Source organism: Rhea americana, unplaced genomic scaffold, assembly GCF_003343005.1.
Source record: "Rhea americana isolate MKP2758 unplaced genomic scaffold, rheAme1 scaffold_293, whole genome shotgun sequence".
NCBI lineage: Eukaryota > Metazoa > Chordata > Aves > Rheiformes > Rheidae > Rhea > Rhea americana.
Genome location: NW_028186416.1, coordinates 664,154 through 685,985, shown reverse-complemented (window position 1 = coordinate 685,985; position 21,832 = coordinate 664,154). Strand labels below are relative to the sequence as shown.

Here is a 21,832-nt window from a genome sequence, read left to right as displayed (position 1 = left end):
TACTAGCAGAAAAAGCACCTTAGTGAAAAACCTTTTTATTAGCTTTAATTTATTGTTGTAACTAGCTTCCTGGATCCACTGGATAAAGAACTGGACCACTAACATTCCATGCTGGAAACAAAACTGTTGCAGGACATTTTCTGACTACCCATCCAGAAGATTTCACTTGGAACCACTGCAAAAAATTGTGGTATGATGCCTTTGCTTCAGTATTCAGATTCCTTTTTGGAAGTAATTGTGTAACATGACAATTCACTTCACTTCTATTTATATGACAAGAAAAATAATATCCCAGAAATGCGGAGTTGTAGTGCATTTATTTCTTAGGAGAAAGTGCATATGAACTGTCAGTKCTCAAGGTGTAGGTACTGCTAAATCCGTGTCAGTGGAAGGATAGCAAGAGAGGAAAGCTATTCCCTTTGTAAAGAATCACTAACAACGCTGCTGGGAAGGATTCTGATCTTTTGCTTCTTCTAATTCCCTGGCCACTGTTTTTTTCCCCCACTTTGCTGTCATAAAAGTATTCAAATGAGATTTTGCACAGTGATCAGAAAGGGCAGAGCTTGAGCAAAGGCTAAGAACACATCACCATCACACTTGCGAAAGACAGGCACCCCAAAATGGGAAGCTCTTGGAATAAATCCATGCTGTTTTTAGCAAGAGTCAAAGAACTTACTACCTCCACACTTCCCAAACAGCAGCTAGACAGCAGCGCCTTATAAAGGTGATAAATGGCTGTCACTTTTCATATCTTGATGATTTAAAGACCTATTGGCAGACACATCAGTTCCAGCATGTCAGACAGTAAATTACTTTCAACTTATCTTTCTTGTCAACAGTTCCTAACAAATTGGCCATTATCTTTTATTCCTTAACAATTACCGCTGCTCTTTTGCTAATACTCCCTGGTGCACCCAATTACTTAAAAGGTACATTCTTGCATTCTTGGTTGCCCAGTGTAGAAAGAAATGTTCCTTACTTAACCAAAGTAGTGTGCTATTAGCTTTAGAGAAAGAAAGAGGAAGAGAGGGAGCTGGGGAGAGGAGATAATACCTTGATTTTGATTTAAAAGAATATATGGCAGTAGATTCAGCATTGTGTTGCCACTATCCATCATAAAGTAACTCTTGTATTAACTAATCTAGCCCACACAGTGTGCAGAGATTAAGCTAAGTAATTTTGTGGATCTGTTAATCAATCTTGCTAAGTCCTCTATGCACATATGCCAGAGATGCTTGGAGAAGATGCTTAAGAGTCTACATCAGAAGCTCATCTTGCCATGTTAGCTCCTCTAAATATAAAAAGGTAAACCGATTCCAAATCGCCTTGGATAAATAAGAAGGGGAATGGTCACACAATAGAGTAGGAAGTAATTTTTCATCAATATTGACTTGTGTGCTTTTTTAAAAAAAATATAGAAGCACCCCTTTGCATCTGCCTTGTAACTCCTTAATGCAAGCCATCTTGCTCACACACACACACACACACACACACACACACACACCCCGAGATGGACTTTGAGGGGGCTTTGAAGCCTCTGAGCAACTTATTGCCTGTAAGTTAGTTCAGAGAGAATGAAGTGGGAGGTGTGAAAAGCAGGATAAAGGTTTCTGTGAGAAGATGACAGAGCAGGCATCCCTCTTTACACACTGCTAACATTATCCTTTACAAAGTAGTTCAGGATAATGTAAACATTTATTGATTTTCAATTAAGTGTTAGGAACACAAAGCTGTTTTTATGTATAAACCAGAAGATTCAAACACAAAATCCTCAAATTACAAAAAAAGAAACAAGCTAGTGACTGGGAAATCCCCCAAACCTGTTGGGAATCATTTAGTGTTCTGATATAGCAAGTTAAAAGAGTGCTTACACAAAGCCAAAAACAAACAGAATCATCTGCTTCAGCAGAAATAGCCATAAACACTGAGAAGCGTAAAATCATAAAAACCCCTCCAAAGCAAGGCTCATGGATCAAAGTCTCCCTTATTAATATGGCTGAACATTCACTGACTTACTTTTGAGTAATAAAACCTTGGTAATCAATACCTCATTCTGCTATTCAGTATTACACACTATGGGAAATGTAATTGCATGCAGGTTAATTAAGGAATTAAAAGTCAAGGTCGGAACTTAAGAAGTGAGATTTCTGCTTTCTCTTATCTGCTGGATTCAGCTCTGCACTCTCTGATCACTGGAGGTTTACTGATAGCTGCAGAAATCTCTCCTACCACAGCTGGCTGAGACATGCTTTCAACAGACCCACAGCTTTCAGGGAACAAGTTCTTTGCTACGAGTGGGCCTGCAGACTGCACTTTTCTCAGAAAAGCATTTCTGAACAAAGCCCTGTCAACCTGTTCAGAAATTGTGCCCTTCTGTGCTTCTCTCTCCTTCAGCTTCCTAGGGCTAAAGCGCTGCCCCCCCCCCGCTCCGGAGAGGCCTTGCCCTCAGGCACAATCTTCTTAAATCCTAAAACATTCTTAAGGAATGACWAAGCTGTTTTCCAGTTGTTGTGCTGGAGATGGGACAGAATGAACAGTGTTATCGAAAAGCAACCAGCACACGGAAGCCCTGAGGGATGAATATTCCAGCCAGGCAGAGTTGCCAGTGGGTTTCAGTCACAGTGTTGCTGCTAAGAATCATGGATTAGGATCGGGGGATGCAGTCTCCTCCTACCTGGAAATGATAACCACAAAATCYTTTTGGATTAAAGTGGGAAAATATCTCCCAAAACAGAAACAGTGTTGCTGGCCAACCCAGACAGTTACCTAAAGGTTTCTTCACTGGATGGTGCTGTTGCAGTTGTTCCTAATTCGAGATATGAGGGTTATTATTAAGGCGAGAAAGATTCCCTGTTGTTTTCCTGTATCCCCTAGGGTAGGACAGATCCAAATAAAAATTACTTGATACAGATGGAAGCTAGCAAAAACCACTACCACCAACTCTACTCAAAGTGGATAAGCTCCGCAGCAGCCATAAAGGAAGGCTGACCAATCTCCTTTGCTGGAAGTTCTTAGGTATAGGTTTGACAGGTCATAAGCTATATATTTGGTCTTTCAGGGATGGCCTGCATATATAGCTATACGGCCTGGTATGAACTGGCAGAGTCTTCCAATATTGCATTCTTGTAAGGCCAAAGTTAGAGATTAGGCATGTTTTTATGATGAAGACAAAAAWGTCTAAATCTATGTTTACTGTGCATATACTTAATGGCACATTTAACATTATATAGGATGTTTGATATTTAAGGACTGCTTTTATCTCCAGAATTAAAAGAATACACAGAAATATGCTTCCAGTTGCTTAAAATTAGAAAGAAAAACTTCAGAAACATCTAGCAGTATCCAGCTTATATTGGTTATTCAGTGCACAGGCCTTACATTTCTGCCTTTCTCCTAATATTCTCTGAATGCCTTTTGTTACRTTGACAAGTAACATCCCAAATGCACTTCAACAGTCTCTATTTACCACATCTAAGTTATTTTCATGATACTTCAATATTGTTATATAAGACACACTATTTTGGCCTGGATAGCAACATCTTTTCTGGCAGCATTCTGGAGGGAGGAAAGTAAAGCTATTCATGAATTGTTTTCATTAAAGTGATACTCTTAACTAAAATATTTCAAAGCTAAGTCTCTTAAATGTCATATGTATATGTATATAAATCTTTTAAACAAAACAGAAGCCATCTGCATTATTTGCTTAATTAGACACATCAGAGCAGATGGATGAAAGAAAGCTACAGGCGCAGGCAGTCACGGGAGACAGTGGAAGACTTTGCAGCTCTTTGGAGACAGCGCTGTCTCCAGTTTGCAGGTAGGCAATTAAAATGGGAGACTGCAGCAGTAAGAAAATTGTCCAAGTCATAGCAACAAGACTTTGACAGACTGACTAAAAGCACTAATTTCACAGTTTAATACCTACCACCTGATTTCATATTGTATGCAACAAACCAAACGCTTAAACCTCTCCAACAAAACAGAACATCAGATCATGATGTTTTCCTTCAAAATGAGGATTAGTCAGCTGCAGAACTGATTTCCATCAATAGTTTTAAATGGGTTTATCCCACCCCAAATTTTGCAGAGTGCTACATTGTAATGGGAAACAGTGACTATCCTTGACAAAATCCCTGATCTAAAAATCTTGCATGAAAATCTCAAGTCTTTGAATTTTTCTACAAGTGAAAGGTAACATGAATATAATTTCTGATTATCAAGGTATCATTTAGTCCTTTATACATCTAAGACTTTTATATTTAAAACATAGCCAGCTTCCGAGCTAGAATTGCAAAACAAGCATGCACATTATTTAAGAGAAATACCCTCCTATCACTTGTATATTTTAAAGGCTATTTAAACAAAATCCAGACATGGATTGGGAAAGAAAAACAGTTTTATTGCCGTAACAGCTGCCTTCAGCAGGAAAAGCACTCAAATGATGAGCTTTTCTCCTCCACCAACCCTAGCCATAACGTCTAACACTTACTAGAAATATTCTCTTTTATATGGTCCTTGGATTTTTCCAGTTCACCCTCATCTCTGAGGGTCTCCAACAATACTCTGTCACTCAAAATTCATTAAGTTTAAGACCTCAGAAGAGAAAGCAGACAGGATTCTTCCCARGGTTCTAAACAAACAAAAAAACCCAACAAAAAACGAAAAACATGCACACACAAAAGAAACAAAACACCTCAAAATCAAAATCTTTGTTTTAACAGGGCCTTTTGGTGGTCTCAAACCTAACCTTCTTCTGTGAGGGAATATACACTTTTCATCTGCAGAAAGTATTTCAAAAAACTTGGTAAAGAACCCTTATTTTTGCAATAATGCAGCTTGTGCACAAAGTCTAGACAAGAAGCTAATTTCTTCTTTTTTTAGTCTCTATAATTCTGTTTAAAAAGCTGTCATATCTCACAAAAAAATTACCCACCTAGATTAAGCTTGTTTTTCTTTCTGAAGAACTGTGGAGAGCTTGCCTGTGGGATTAGAAGTGGAAGGCATTGCTGCTTTGTGGATACTTTGGGGAACACATAATCCTCTGGCACAGGGAATTGGGTTTGTTTGCCAGTTTCTCCAATTCTACGGTTTATTTCTGTTTACACATCTCTGAGCCCTTGATTCAAATTTCAGAAAAACAAACAAATAAGACAAAAAACCTACCCTAGCAAACCCCAAAATACAACAAATCTCCATCATGCCACTAAAAAGTAATCCCATGCTGGGAACCAGTAGTTTTGGGAAATCAATACCAGCACAGAGTTGCTTTCAATAAGCAGTTGTGATGACTGACTGCTTTCAGACCAGAAAAGCTCCTCCTTCACCTTTTCAGCAAGGGCTCATCATATCACTTACAGGCATTAAAGGTGGCCAGATTCCAAYGTCGATATAAATGGTTGCAAATCAAATAAAAGCATTCATGACTTTTGAAAGAAAAGGCAGTGAAAATTAGTAAAATAAAATTCTTAGATAGTCCTGCTCATGCTGCAAAAAGTTTCTTATCACCTACTCTTTATTATCTAGGTTGAATTAAAACATGGAAGAAAAAAGTTACCAAGAAAATATTTATGCAAAAAAGCTGAAACAGAGCTATTATCTTTAGGTATGGATATATGAAGAAAAGATGCACTAAGGAAATGCAAACATCCCACACCATTCCAGGAATTGCATGAGTRGTTTGTTTCTCAGGCCTTTCTCACCTGCTCCATCTATTCCTATTGTATATCTTCATATACATTTACAGTAGACAACAATTTTATTTGATTTTACTAAGAATTTAGTCATTAAAAACAAACTATAGCAAGGTGCGTATTAGAACATTCTGAACATCTTCAAAGCCAGAGCGGAGCAGTCGCACACTCCTTGGCTGCCTGGGCAGGAAGCACAGAGTTTCACAGAGCTTCTGCAGAGTGTGGACTTCCTGGGATCTGCCAGCAGAGAACGACTGAGGACAGTCTTTGCCATCTCAGCAAGCAACAGGAATGCTAGTTTCTAAGCTTTTGCTGAATGCACATTTTGCAATGACTGGCAATCAAATAAATAGCCACAGGGCACGGAGCTTTTCTTCTCATCTCAGCTTCACATATGCTAAAAACTCATACACCCACTAGAACCGCTCTCCAGAGAAGACAGTCATTTACACCCACCTCCAATTTAATCYGGCACTCCAGGAGCAAGATGCATCTGTCCTAATTAAGTAATATTAATATACTTCCCTAATTAGGTAACATCAACTAACAACCAACTTCATAAGTGTAGCGTACGTGTTAACTGCAACCAGGTTTAGATTCAAATCTCCCAACTACTTCAGACCTATATCCTTAATAAAGTAAAAAAAGTATTTGCCCCATGTTCTTGACTAAGATTTTATCTTTCGAGGTGCCATGTAGCACAGTTTCTCAGCATACAAAATGTACGCTGCCCCTATTAATGRAGAAAAACTAGAGTGAAGGATTTCAGAACAAATGATACTGAACTGTTACTGGGAGAAAAGGGACGGGGTGGGGCGGGGTACAAGACAGAAAATGATAAGACTAAAGGAGTACCACCTCTGTTTTAAAACAAGCAAATCAAAGTATTCCAAAAGACAGATGGCTTGCTTTAGGATACAATTTAAGGGATGAACCCAAAATAAAACCCTTGTTGTCTCATTTCCACTTAAATACTTCAGTATAGAGGAGGAATTCAGAGACCTCTGCACTGTTTTTTTTCTTTCTTCTTCTTCTTTTTTTTTTTTTTTTTTTTTTTAAAACACAGGACAGTAACTAAGTGCTTCAAAGAGCTTGTCTAAATCCTGGATCCTTCCAAAATTTAAATCAAAAAAGAATGTAAGGACCTACAAGCATCTTCTCTCTTCCAGATCTGCCCCTCCTAGAAGGGTTCACAGACTACAGGACAAAGAATAAAGGATTATGGTAAGGTGGAGCAGCAGCAAGGTGGATCTGGGTTGTACATAGCAGGATAGGGGTATTAGYAGGGTGGCTCTCTGGGGTGGAGAAATGAGAGTTTGGCCTGTCCTATTCTTTGTTCCAACTTCAACAAAACATGTTCCTCATCACAGAAAGCCTGAGAAGAATTTGCCCCTGGGAACGACAGAAGCTCCAGCTGGAAGAAGGCTCAGACAGGATTACAGGCAGAACAAAAAGGTCAAGCTTCTGTCTGTGTGCAGTGGTACTTTCTGAAGTAAAAAACACAGTTTTGCTATGGAGGTCTTCTGGAAAAGRCAACTGAAGCCAAAGGTCTGCTGTAAATACAAGGACCTCGTACTTTCACCAAATAGTATAGTACTTGACATTCCAACTAAAGGAGTTTGGCAACATCTCAGGTCACCGAAACCACACAGAAACCTCGCATGCTAATACTGCGGACAAGAGGGGATTTTGCCTGAAGTACAGCAYACAGAGTCATCCGTGATAAAACTCGACATCCACACTGACTGTTCAGAGATCTCTAACTCTGATCTCTCTTCCTCTCTCCAAGAAAATTCAGCACAGGCAACATCTGTAATCATACTCCACCCCTCCAACGCTTTGGTGCTTTCATCTTCCAAAATCTTTGCATCCTCTGCAAAAGGTCCTTCACTGCTGTTCTGCAGAAAAGCTATTAGCCAGCTGGGATACAAATTAGACCTGGAAACACACATCTAGCAGTAAGCGTAACACAGCTGAGGGTCAAGAAATATTGTACCTACAAGAATTTGTGTTCTCATTGCTCTGAAGTGGATTGTCAGATCAACAAGGCTTTTCTAATCTTGATTGAACAGAAATCCTGCTGTCTCCTTGGCCCAGTGAAAGAATTCTAGGTGGTACAGGATGGCTCAGTTCTGTTTATCCTCATTTTCTTTGTAAAATGAAAAAGATGAGCAAGATGAGCTTTTTGTTTTCCCTTGGACATCAACTGCTATGGCATTTTCCAAAGCAGCAAATGTATGAGCCATCTACCAATTCATCTTTACCTTATCTCTTTCCCAATCAGAAACTTTGCAGGGAGATGCAAGAATCCATGTGCTGAGCAATTACAGAACAACCTGCCTCTGGAGAAACAATGTATCTGCAAGGATCTAGAATAAAAGCCATTGTCATTTTGAAAAAGAGTACACCATTGTCAAAATGCTTCCACTGTAGGATCAAACAGCTATACCAACCTTCTAACTGTTAAAGAATATAAAAGAGAAGACTGGAAGTCACCATCTCAGCCAGCTGATATTTGACCTATACTCTGAATGTTTGAAGATTTAAATTTATTCTTAAATCCACACTTGATATAACTGTGGACACAGAAGTATTTTCCTCTCAAAATTGTATTAAGAATCTAGCCTCCATAGCACTGGAGTTTGACAGACTGATAACACATCTTGCAAAAAACCCATCACCTTTTGTCAAAATTTAAGTACTCTGTCTTCCAGCATTATTGAATGTCCCCTTGCTCTTCCACTATGAGTAAACAGAGAAACAGAATTTGACTTCTGCCCATTCCACCCTTAGAGATCTCATTTCTAAGAAGAATAGTACTGAATTCTACAAAATAAATACTCCAGAGACAACACAAAGTCCAAAGAGAGGAGGTTCAGATGCTGAACAGATGAAATGGCTAAAGTAGTCTCTAAATTAAGAAATACCGCAGACACAGAGCCACCCCCCTACAACTTCCGCGAAATATATTAGTAGGACTGTTGCAGCTAGGGGCATTTGCCAGGCAGTTACCTTCCTTGAACTATTATAAGTTATCCTGTTTGGACAGCCCCTTCATGTCCTGGACCTCTAACGCTCCCATGTTACTAAAGTGCCAGAGTTAGTCACCAAGAGGGCTACAATCCAATAGGCAACAATTACTGGAAACTCGCCTCACTTCCTAGCCCTCTCCCCCACACCTTCAGGACAAAAGTGAGTGCAGTCTTCCCTGCTCCCCCAAATTTTCTTGGCTGCAGTCTGTTCTAACTTCAGCCTATAAACACCTGATAGGAACAGATGAACTGGGAGGGGCCAGAAAGCTGTACATAGCTGCAGGGGGGTGGAGGTAAACAAAAGGAAGTATTTAAGATGCTCTGAAACAGACTTCCAAAGTTCATAGACTCCTACAGAAGGGGACTGAAAAAAACCACTTCTTCAGGCTCCACCTTCAGAGACTCACTTCATTGGAAGAGAGCTAGGTACCAGTCGGCTGTAGCACTTGCAGACAGTTTCATACCTACCCCAGCTGCATTCAGTTGGAAGCTTCCTGTTGCTCTGAGCAAAAATGCCAGCAAGATCCACTACCCCACTGGTGTGGTTCTGCATTATCACAGTATCTGTGGCAATCTATCCAGCAGCACTGCTGCAGAAGCCTCCTAAAAGGAGAACAGTCAATGGGAATGCACAGTCCAAGATGACAGGCTGCTGCGATGAGATTAAAGAGCTCAAGCTGCAGCTGGCCAACCTGAGCAGAATGCTGCAGGAGCTGAGCAAGAAGCAGGAGGGCGACTGGGTGAATGTGGTCATGCAGGTGATGGAGCTGGAAGGAAGCACCAAGCAGATGGAGTCCCGCCTCATTGATGCCGAGAGTAAATACTCCGAAATGAACAACCAGATAGACATTATGCAACTCCAAGCAGCTCAGACGGTCACACAAACTTCAGCTGGTAAGGAGGGAGTCCAAGCTCCCAGATGCACCTCTTAATGTGCAAAATGAACTAATCCCTAGCTCCTAATGCCAGCATGTCACACTAATGTAGCTAGCGAGCATGCATACTAAATACTTGTTGTCAGAATATTTCTGCAGGCAGGTAATCCTGAAAAAAGAATAGTTCACTTCATCTGTCAAAACTCCAAAAATCGAGCTGTATTTTAATATCTGTATATCTAATATCAGGTTATGGAAGAGCTGAACAGGTGCTGTATTTGTGCAGTGAGAGACTCAGTCTAACATCATRTTTTCTGAGCACTATAGTACCAAGCTGAAAAGAAAGGGAGCTGGCTTTGTCAGAGAATGACTCTGGCAGTTATATCCTCAAAGTCCACAGTGCTGTTCAGGGGACCAGAGGTTGTTAAAACAATTAGAAATGCTTTCCAAGCACTACTGGACATTGTATCTTTATGACTATCTCTGAAACAGAGCAAAAAACAAATGCATTATCTGAATGATAAGTTTCAAAAATTCAAGACTGTAAATGATGCAAGATGTAAACTCTAAGTCTAGCCAAAATGCATTTAAATTGTTCAAAATTTTCTCTTCCCTGAGGGAAAACTTCACTGCATATAATGATTGCACAGGCCTGCACTAGACATAGAATGCAGGTGTATTCTGTAGTTCAGTTACCTGCAAAACAATAGTTTAACAGTTAAAAAAGGCATCATTAAGTTTTGGTTAGTTTTTTTCCCCTCTTAAAAAAAAAATCACTTCAATTTTAAAAATTCCGTAAAGGGAATGCTGTTATCCAGGATATAGTTGCTTTTGTAACTCAGTATTTCCCTCCTCCCCACCCTGCCCCCCAAAACTTCTAAATTTACTAAGTTGTCCTTTACAAACAGTACAACTTAATTGGTTTTGACACACTGCTCACTGTTTATAGTAAGTCTTAAACAAACAAAGGTTTTACCATAATGATTTTTGTTGGAGCTGTCATAAAGGTTTGGAAAAGTAAAACAGCACACAGAAGAAACTGGCCCAGAAGGTATTTAAACAACTATGTCTCACTCCAACAGGTAAGAGCAATTTAGTCTGTACTATATTGAAAGCTGCCAGGATGGATAAAGYCTTGCCTCAGCTAGTTTATCTGCTCTGAGAAGAATAGCTGTGCACACCACCAGCCTTCAAGTCAGATCCTGCACAGAGAGAAAAGGAGGCTTGCACAGACTGACAGATTCACTGAAGCTAAAAATCACTACCCTCTGTCACAGGCACAGCAAAAAGTGCTGAGCAAATGTGCCTCATTCACAGACTCCGCTGATCAGCTGAAGTGCACAATCAAAACCAGCATCTTGCAGTGTGCCTGGCCATCAGGCCAAATAAGCCTTTAATGGTTGTGGGGAGAGCAAATACATACCATCTGACCTCCTAGCACACAGCAGCGACATGAAAAAAAGCAGGCATGTCTTTAAATAGGAGATTTCCATGGCGCTGTTTAAAAAGGGGGAGAAACCTGCTTCTTTTGCAACTTTTGTCCAATGCATGCATTGATCAAAACTTAACCATTCAGGAACTGGTTACAACCTGGTGGGGTTTGTCTTCACTTAATCACCACTTGTACTACAACTAAGCTTTTCAGAAACCATTTATATAGCAGAGCACTGCGCTGTTCAGATTCTAATTTTCTGGTTCTGATTGAAGTAGATGCTGTCTATGACTGTTCATCACTTTATCAGAGGAACTACCGAATCTCTGGTGTTTACAAGCTACCCCCTGATGAATTTCTGGGGAGTCCAGATCTAGAGGTAAAGATGTCCAGTATACAATGTATTTTTCATGTCTTTTCAATAATCAAAAAATATTTATCTTGGAGCCTTACTACAGGGAAGAGGAGAGCACATATTGAGTTATGTCCTGCACTTTGAATTGGCATCTTATGTAGGCAGACTTGGGGGAGGAGTGAATGAGTGTACATTTGAGAGGGAAAAGCAGTTCAGTCAAAATTTTTCCACAACTCTTAAAGCAGTACGTTCTTTAACAGGTGAAATCTGGAACATGGTGTACTTTTCAACACCATTGCGCTCTACTAAGTCTAATGATAAGTAAACACTGCATTCACTCCCATTCCAGGTGTTCTGTGACATGGAAACAGATGGAGGTGGCTGGACTGTCATCCAAAGACGCAAAGTTGGTTTGACATCTTTCAATAGGGACTGGAAGCAATACAAGGAAGGATTTGGCAATATTCGGGGAGATTTTTGGCTAGGAAATGAAAATATCTACCGGCTTTCAAGACGTCCCACTGTTCTGCGAGTGGAGTTGGAGGTAATTAATACTCTCCATTTCAGCAGTAAGAACAGCTTCTTGTACAAAGTAATTCTCTAGAAGCAAACAGTCTCTTATCTCCACAGAACCAAACAATTTGCATGCTTTAGTTACAAGAAGAGAAGGAGACAGGAAGGACCTAGTGATAGATTCAAGGATAGGACAGATGTATACTCTCCACTGTATAAAGTCATTAGGACAACTTTCTGTCTGCATACAGATTGCATCTAAGACAGTTTGTGGGCTCTAGAAAATACTGCATAATCCAGTGGAAATAGAGATCAAACTGTTGACCATCTCAAATTTAAAGATTCGCTGGGATGTCTGATAAAGATTGAAAGATACCAAGACTTTGCCTTTTGTAACACTTCCTTTTAGTCTGTGTATAGCGGGTTCGCATTGCTTCACTCCAAAACAATTTCTACAGTGTGTTAAAGGCTGCCAGGTCTTGACTTGCACTAGTTTACAGCTCCTACAATAACTTTGAGAAATGAGATATGTATAATGAGGGATGGGTAGGGGGGGAGTGCTGAAAGGTTTTATATCTAAAAGTGACTCTTCCAGGGAGGAAAGAGTGACTTGAGGTAGCACACTATAAGTCAAGGCTGTTGAATGCAAGAGCTGCACACCAGGTTTCCAAACCTGTATTCTTTCATACTGGTTTAAAGCAGTGCAGGTTCAACTTGCAAATACAATACCTTGGTTGCTCAGGAACTCCCCCCCCCTCCATAGAGAAGTTGCTGTAGTCTGTTTCTAAGAGACACCTGAAAAATCTAGGACAGAGAAGAGACATGCAGCATGCACTGTACGTAAATACAGAGGAAGTGTCTTTTAGCAACTACTCTAACAGAACCTGTTTCCTTTTCACTGTTCTGTGGCAGGACTGGGAAGGTAACATACGCTACGCACAATATAAACAATTCACCCTGAGCAAYGAATTAAACAGCTACCGTCTTTTTGTGGGGAACTACACTGGCAACACAGGGCGTGACTCCCTAAGGTACCACAACAACACAGCCTTCAGCACAAAGGACAAGGACAACGACAAGTGCGTGGACGACTGTGCCCAGTTCCGTAAAGGTAAAGCACACACAGACGCCTTCCTGGCCTGGGCAGGCTGCCTGGGTGATCTGTAAACAGCCCAAGACTCCATCTTTCTGAGTAACTAGCATCTGGGTGGCAAATCARGGAACCAGTGATCATTTCTGGAGCACACATCAGTTACATGGRAAATTCGGCAGTTAAAGCTGATTTACATAGAACTAGCCTATGTGCTACAGACACGAGCGCTTCTCAAATGAGTCAGTGTATGCTCTCATGTCCTTAGTCAATACCTYAGCAATTCTTGCTGTTTTCTACTGCACTACACTTGATTTTTCTCCCAGATTATCTCAGATGATGATATATTTCAATGATGCAGAAAATTATTCCTGCATATCCACAAAGTTTTTTTTCCTTGCATTTTTATTATGTTTCAAGTTCCAAAAATATACAGATGTGAGGGACTTGATTATTTTCCTGTTCAATCTGTACTCTAATCTTTACTATGACTCTATTAAGAGCCCCAGTGAAGTTACTCTTTTCATTCATTTTAGAATCTTWATATTAAGTCTGTCACAAAGATAGTTTCTTGTTCATTGCATCTTGCTCTTTTCATTTCTTATTCTGTCCCCATACAACACAGAACTACAAATGTTGATACATAGGCCTCATGAAAAAATACTGCTGCTTAGATGCAGAGCCAAGAAACCTTCCAACTGCCTTAAGATGTCTGAGCTAAGAACCCAAGTTAGTTTCCTATATTAACTGTCAGAGACAAAAAAAAAAAAAAAAAAAAAAAGAGAGAGAGAGAGAGAGGGAGGCATGGAAACATTCTAAGATGAAAAAGCAGCTAAATGAAAAGCTACTGGACTAATTTGACTATGTAACTGTAATGCCTGTCTGTGTTTAGTATATGCCTGGACTCTTGAAGGAATCATTCAACAGATATTAAGTTTCGAATTCAGTGGTAATGCCAGCTACTAGAGATATAGTCTCCAGGGATTAAATGCTGTCCACCTCTCTCCTTGAGGAAGGGCAATAATTCACATTCAAAAACACAAAACATACTTGTTTTTTGAAAAAAGTGGCTCACCAGGAATCTATTAATTTGTTTTTTGAAAAGGTGGATATTGGTACAACTGCTGCACAGATTCCAATCTGAATGGGGTTTACTACCGCAAAGGAGAACACACCAAAAACATGGATGGCATCACCTGGTATGGCTGGCATGGATCAACCTACTCCCTGAAAAGAGTGGAGATGAAGATACGGCCGGAGGATTTCAAACCTTAGAGAGAACCAATACTTGACTGTACAGCTACACAACACCGCTGTACAGAAGGTGGGCCCCTGCTCAAAACCAGCCACTTCAATCGTTCACTTCCTTTGGGATGTGAGTTAATGCAACAACTACATACTGGCTATGTACACATAGAAACACTAAGGCAGACACCAGCCAAGCAACTCATGTTACCAGGGCTCAAACTTATCTCCTCCTCTTAAGATTCTTTCCAAAAGGATAATATTGTGTTAGAATAGGCTAGAACAGAAGGCTAAATACCTCCCGCACTTACAGCGCCTTCAGAACACCTACCAGCGCACTTTCATTAGCACTGTAACTAGTGGTTGGCTTAGCATTCAACTAGTTAGGCAGGGACTGTAAGAAGAAAGCCTCCTTGTTGCTATTCCCTCAATGTCTAGATGAAGTATTGCTGGGCGACTCAGTTTCTAAGAGAGATTCATATCAAACAAAAGTGACATATTGGTTTCTAATCACAGAAAAATCCCTTATCGAAAGTACCCCGATACACCGTTCTTGAGTGCACAGCTTTTACGCTCCCAGAAAGTCATTTGCTAAACAAAACATTTGGATAAATGAGTACTGTCCAGRTTCTCTCCTGAAGCCCTACTGCCATCTCTTGCTGCTGCCACAAGTAAGCATGGAGAGCTGCAGCCAGCACACAGTACCTGAAGGACAGAATTTTCTCGTATGTGCTGGGTGATCTCTGGATAATGATAGTGCCACAAAGACTGATAAATCACAATGCAGCTTTCTTGGCTGCCCCCAAATTATATTCAGTTTAGAACATAAGAGCACTATATGAGAGTAAGTCTAATAGCCAGTGAGGGGGAAAAAAAAAAAAAAAAAAAAAACCTACTCTACCAAAAAAACCCTAACTCAAACTCCTAAAACATTGTGTTCATAAGCAAAACACTACTACATACCAGAGAATCCACAAATGCCAAAGAAAAGTTATTAATGTTTGATAGCATGATGCCACACTGAGCAATATTAAGATCTGTTTTGAATACCCCCTGGAAAGTTTCCTGGACATTTTACATCGAAAATCAGTATGTTTTTCCCTTACATAATGCTGGGTTGAAAATAATTGTCAAAAAAGACTCCTCCCGCAACTACACCATTGCTTGAATATGTTGTAAACGATGGTTATAGTTAATATATCTAATTTCATTCACCTTAAAGAGGGCTTAAATCTAATTTAAATTGTTCTGTCTTGCGTGAAATATGATAGAGGTGTCTTGGGAATTGCCTTACATATGTTTCACTATTCAATTCCATAAATTCCAATTGAGTGGAACTATAGCTGGAACTATTTTAACTGTGGTCTATAAAATTGATTTTTTAAATTTCTGAACTTCCATTTCTAATAAATTTTATTTCATTTTTAATCCTGCCTTACTTCAAGTCTTTGCTCCTTGATTTCCTTCTTTTAAAAACACAAAAAAACCCAGCTGTATAAGTGACTGAGGTCAGAAAAGAATACATTGAGTTCTGTATTTTCCTCACAGAAATAAGAGAGGACACAGGATGAAAGACTAACAGGAGGGAAAAGTAAGAAAGCATAACTTCAAGGAAGTACCTTTCAAGGTCTGAAAAAATCTACTGAATACAGACAAAATTAAGTTTTCGCCCAACCAAAATCAATTTGTCTGCCTCAGATTGTGGAATCCTGTGATATGAAACTTTAAGATTTATATTTTAAATCAGGTATTTTGGTGCCAAATCCAAGCTTTTCTGAAACCAGATGTGCCACCGAGCAGAACAGCTGGTGGGCAGAGAAACAGGTGTTCAGTTATGCAATTGCAGAAAGGTTCCTGAARTTATCATACAAGACCTTAATTTATCTATTTATTTATTTATTTTTTAAAAAAGAAGGATATTCAGCCATCTCAAGAATTTCAGTTTGCATGCCAAGACTGAATGACATTTCATTCCGGCCTTTCTATGTCCATTCTTTGAAGTCAGACTTTTAAGCTCTAATGGAGACAGTAGCAACRTGTCTGCATGATGAAAATGAAATATGCAAACTCTTGAGACTGGCCATGGCCATTTTGCAAGGCCTTTCTTTTGTTATTAACTGCACAGGTATTTCAGAACTAACATTTTTCATGGTGGTAACAGCTGTAAATAACTGAGATAAAGCCGCTACATGAACATCCAAAGGAGCAGAACTAGTATACTGCCCCATTTCCTGTCCCTATGGCAAGATGGACAATCATAAACGAGCCAAATGTAGCCMAACAACAGCTATTAAAAAGCAAACTGCAATCATGAGATGTTAATAGGATCTAACAGTATTTTAAAAATTGACAGCATTACATAGATGTTATCACCTGGATTAATAAACAAGAAATTTTGGGAAACTGCTCTCTAAATTTACATGTCCCRAAGTGAACTGCTGAAATCATTTTTAAGCTAGCTTTGCTAGGCCAGTCACAGGAATGTCCAAAGCTCAGGACACAACACATTCCCATGCTCGTTATAATATCTATGTGATCATATGAAGTTTAGGTARGAATAGGACTTACCCAACCTACGTGATGAAAAATTCCATCAGAAATTTTGACAGRAACTTCAGCTAGGCTGGCTTAATTATCTGTAGGTGCAGAATTCTCTTTCATCTAAGTCATAGCCTGTCTGTAGTCCTATACTGAACTTGGAGGCAAGGAGTAGAAATCAAGAGTTCTCACCTTTTCCTACACAATGTGGCTTCTATCAAAGTTTTAATTACACAGTAAAAGGGCAGAACTCAACAGGTGGGACAGCACATCTGCAGGTTAGTCTGTAAGCCTACAACTGAGCCTTGTGGCAGACAGTCAAATTCTAAGAATAGTCTACAGTCATCCTATTGGTACCCTAGTTTGGGTACCAGTGTGAGAGCACAAATCTCATCAATTCTGTTCCTACCTGATGAGAGACTCTAGAATGGCTGGAGTGGGACCCTTTTGAAATTCCAGCTCCTTGTAGTGAAGGGCCTTAGCATACGCTCGACATTTTGCCGCTCTCTCGCCCAGGAGGACGATACCATTATCATCTCTCAAAGGCAGTGGGCCCTGGAGGGGAGCACACAAATCAAAAGCAGGATGAGTACAGAAAAGGAGAATAAAGTATACACGAACTCTTCACATTCTTTTCATAYACGGCACCAGCCAGTTAGCCAGCATTAGAAAAAAGTTGCCCAGACAGCATCTCTACCTTGTCACTGTGTTCCATGAATTCTGCTAAGTTCAGCAGTGTCTGAGTGACCTCTGCAATATCCTGAGAAGTCAGGGCCAATTCAATGCTTCGGATCAGTTCATCCTGCTGGTCTTCATTCAGTTCAGACCAGCACGAAACGAAAGCAGCATTGAAGAGATCTCTGAGAAGAAAAGGAAAACAGAACAAGAGATGGAGATTCATTATCCATGAAAAAGGTCTACTTGACAATARACTTTTCTTTTTATTCAGAGAAAACAAGCTACACAATGCATTTACACATTTACCTGCAATACATGGTAGTTAGTCTTTATTAAGTATTTAGTACAAAAGTTAACTTTATGAGACCTACTTTTAAAAATACATGCTAGCATCAGATACTACGCTAATACTGCACCATCGTATGCTAGCAAGTATTTTAGGCTAGAAATGGCTCTTCATAGCAGTTCGGATGCTCTTCTGCCTTGAGGAACCAGATCTAGTCTGATTTTGATCACAGTTGAATGTAACAAGACATTAGAGAACTACTTTCACTGGACACACACRTGCCCCCCACTTCCCCACATGCATRTATTTCCTATGTTCACTAAACAACTGCAATAGCTGTTTGTGTTACTGGTAAAGCTTGAGGAAGGAAAAGAAAAAGGATGAAAAAAGATACAGAGACAGTCCTTGTCACTTGCAGAAATACTCTGGAACGGATTTGAGATGCATTTACAGGTATGAATGAAGGACACTAACAGTGCTTCTGTCTCTCCAGGAAGTGCTGACCTTTTATGATGCTATTTACACCATTTCATAAATGTTAAAACTTGCATTAAAAAAAAATAAGTAGGAACAAGCAAATGCTTTTGTAACAGTAGCAGTCATATTCCTATGCAATGAGATGACAAGYGTACATCATCAAGAAGAGATAAACAAGCAAACTGCTTACAGAAACTCCAAGTTACTCCAGACATACTGGTTGCAATAGAAAAACCACAGAGAAACTTTTATCTACCACAGCAGATCCTAAAAACTATTTCATACTCTGATATTTTTCCAGCTTCAATTTTRTGTGCCTTGTGTTATTTCTAAACTAATACGCAGAATTCCACTGAAAGATTTTGTGCATATCAAGGAGCTGCCAACTGGAAAGGCTGGAAATGAAATCAAGTTGTGAACTATTTGATTTGTCCCAAAGCAGGAATCACCTCTATTTAAGGAACACAAGAGCTTTTAAGTAACTTTCTTTTTCCTCATATTATCTGGCTTGCATCTGCAATTTCAAGTGGTCTGAAAAAGACAGAATTACTCTACCTAGCCATGGGATTATAGGCCTGAGCCAGGGCCCAGCATGAACGCAAGGACGGTGAGGAGGAATCTTTCAGCAGCTCCAAACTCAGTCGTCTTAACCATTCCAGCCAGTCATCTTTGGAGACTCTTCTTGCTGCTCCCCAGGCCTGTAATACAAAGCAAGACAATTCAACTACCAGATGAACCACRACTCAAAAGCAGCAGAAATCCATCAATAGATGGCATTACTTCACAGCTCCAAATCACATTAGCTGAGATTCCCTTTTCAGTTACTTGAACACAATTAACGTAACGAGATGATCTGCAGTAATTCAGCCTCATTTCTAAGATATCTACCTTAAATGTATTCTTGTCATGACATGACAAGTATTTAACATGAATAATTCTTCCCCTACAAAAAAGGGGCCAACAGTTGACGCCACAGTTGAAGCATCAGCTTAAAAATACCTAGTGTGTTTAGATTAACATTTTTCAAATTGGTTCAAACCAATCCATCCTCCTACTGAGCTGAGTGGTACATGCACGTACTGTCCAAATAGCCAGTTCTTATTTATCAAGCTGTACATTGGCTTCCAGAGAATATAATAAACACTAAAATATGAAGAAGCAGTTTATAAAAAAAGGCAGAGGCTCTGATATAGATGTTTCTAGAAGCTACAGATGATTTCTTGCAAAGAAGGAAGTTTTGCTCATACTTTACATAATGAGAAAGCATCAAGATTACTTCATGGTCCTATATAATCTGGTATTTCAGTTGCTCCTATTTGTAAAGTGCTCAGCACTACCTGTCTTATACAGAACCAGCAATAGAAAAGAGATGCAAATGTTATTTAAATGCACTCGACTACCTCCTTATTTGAAACCAAATAGCACCTCCCTTCAGTAGCAAACTTATCGTGTGTAGAGTTCTACAGTCCTACCTTCTGCAGGTTGATGGTGCTAACATGTAATTTCTTCATAGGACCTGTTTCCACAGGACCACTGGCCAAGGTTTCTCCCTGGTTGCTTCTCAACATTCGATGCTGATAGATTAGCGGATCCTCTTCTTCATCAGCAAGAGTATAGCCCTGCAACAAATGGTTCACAATGAAGACCACACCCACACATACAAAAGCAGTTTTCAACACAAGATAACCTGTGACAAAGTCAGGACACTATCCAATTTTACAGCTCTATTTGGAAAGGAAACAACAGTGTTTCCTAATACTGATTATTACACCTTAAACTYGTGACCTCAAAACATGCTCCATTTCTACTCAGAAAACTATTAAAAAATCTTAGCTCCTACTGTTAAAAGGCAGAGAATAATAYACCATTGTGAAATAATATTCCTTAAAAAAAGCACTGATAAGCCTATCAGTCTAATTAGTAAGTCCAGAACAGCAGTGTGCTGCTTGTCCTACATCAATCAGATTTCAAAGCAATTACTGAGTTTCTGAAATATGGAACCTACAACAAAAAAATATCAAGAGAGAACAGGTCCTCTTAAGCCCTGACACTGTGGAAACAATATGGAAAATYCAGCATTTAAAAGACTGCTGACAGAGAAGTACAAGACTGGTTACAAGTTGAAGTTCCCACCTATAACATTCAGTGATTTTTCTGTAGGAAATAATTGACATCAACTGATACAAACTTTCCTAATGCAATCTCAAAAGTCTCATACGAAAACTTATACTTATCATACAAATAAACCAACTGTTCTTATTTTATGATTACTACATATAACAGTCTATAGCTACATCAGTTTTAATGTGAAAACATTCCAAAGTATCCTCATGCAAACAGTTATTGTCAACTCACCTTAACAATCCTGCAGATAAGAACATCATAGCGTTGATGGTTAATTCTGTGTCGCACCAGAACTTTGTTCACCATCGGGATAAAAATCTGGTACTGTACAGGGGAAGGCATCAAAAGCTRTTTACTCAGCCTCACCACAAGCAATAAAATTTCACCTTCATTTCATTGTTTTTATAAGAAATTGACTCTGAAAAATTGATTCCAATAACTCTGATTCCAGAACCAAGAGATGGAAAACCTGTTTTCTTAAAAATCCAGAACGACTGTATTACAAATACTCAACCTTAAAGCCTTGATCTTTGAGGCAGTTCCTTCCTTTGTAAGCTTTCACACTTAAGAACATTACCTTCTTTCCCAGCTGGAAAACAAGAGAGGAGAGTGTGTCCATCGCAGTTGTTCGTAGCTCAGGGCTCTGATCTAGTGTTCGCACAATAGGATGAATAATCCTTGAAGCATAATCAGTGAAATCCAGAGACTCTGTCAAGCGATCCACTGTTTCTAGAGCAGCTCTGAAGTCAGCRCAGAAAGAAGGGAAGGCTTGTTATCTCTCAAGGTGTAAGGAGAAACAGGATGAYGTAAAAATTACCAGCAATTCATGTCTAGACCTCCTAGGCATCAGCAGTAATAGGAAAAACATAGCACCAGAATGCTAATTATTTTGGCCAAGACTTGCAGGACATCTTGCAAGTTGCAGTAACTAAAATACTGGCAGGTGAGAACCAAAAAGTAAAAGTCTATATCCAAGAAAAGCTAAYAGTGTGGTGACATCCAACTGAAATTAACATTCTATACTATTAAGCATAAAGAAAATAAAAGCTGTGAAAGGAACTAAGCAGCATTTCATTCTACACAGGGCCAGAGCAGTCACTGAGGAACCCAGATAGTGAAGGGAAAGGAGAATGCAAAGCCACTGACACTTACTTGCGAGCCACCATGGGCACATCCGGAGCATCAAATAGCTTTACAATGGGAGGTAGTAACAAATGAAGGTAGTCATCCAGGTTAGCTCCAAAGAGCTGGATTGCATTCAATAGCTGGAAGGAGAGGACCCAATACAACTTGAAGTCATGAAAGGAATGCATTTTAAATAATCCAGTCTCCAGTGAAAAGACTTTCTTTGACTTTACACTTTACACTTTAAACAGAGTATTGCCTGAACCATTTTACCCCAAGTCACTGCTGAACCGTACCTATCCAGTTTGCTTGCAACACACACAAAAGCATGGGAAGGCTGTGTGTAGCATGCATATCAAGCAGGTACATGCC

The 21,832-nt window shown here is 39.6% G+C and overlaps 2 protein-coding genes across 5 annotated transcripts in view; one reads left to right on the top strand and one right to left on the bottom strand.

Annotated features, from left to right (window-relative positions):
- MTOR (mechanistic target of rapamycin kinase) overlaps window positions 1-21,832 on the bottom strand; it is a 67,138-nt gene that overhangs the window by 30,415 nt on the left and 14,891 nt on the right. For all 4 annotated transcript variants that reach the window (XM_085309213.1, XM_085309215.1, XM_085309216.1 and 1 more), the window contains 7 exons: window positions 21,488-21,600; window positions 20,913-21,075; window positions 20,567-20,659; window positions 19,684-19,830; window positions 18,767-18,909; window positions 17,468-17,630; window positions 17,180-17,325 (listed from right to left, as the gene is read on the bottom strand). In XM_085309213.1, the coding sequence (XP_085165339.1) occupies window positions 17,180-17,325; window positions 17,468-17,630; window positions 18,767-18,909; window positions 19,684-19,830; window positions 20,567-20,659; window positions 20,913-21,075; window positions 21,488-21,600 (968 nt within the window). The remainder of the gene's footprint in view (window positions 1-17,179; window positions 17,326-17,467; window positions 17,631-18,766; window positions 18,910-19,683; window positions 19,831-20,566; window positions 20,660-20,912; window positions 21,076-21,487; window positions 21,601-21,832) is intronic.
- ANGPTL7 (angiopoietin like 7) lies at window positions 9,235-14,786 on the top strand. Its single transcript, XM_085309232.1, has 5 exons — window positions 9,235-9,616; window positions 11,305-11,408; window positions 11,734-11,928; window positions 12,810-13,008; window positions 14,093-14,786. Exons 1-5 carry the CDS (start codon window positions 9,235-9,237, stop codon window positions 14,260-14,262), a joined length of 1,050 nt encoding a protein of 349 aa, XP_085165358.1. The 3' UTR covers window positions 14,263-14,786.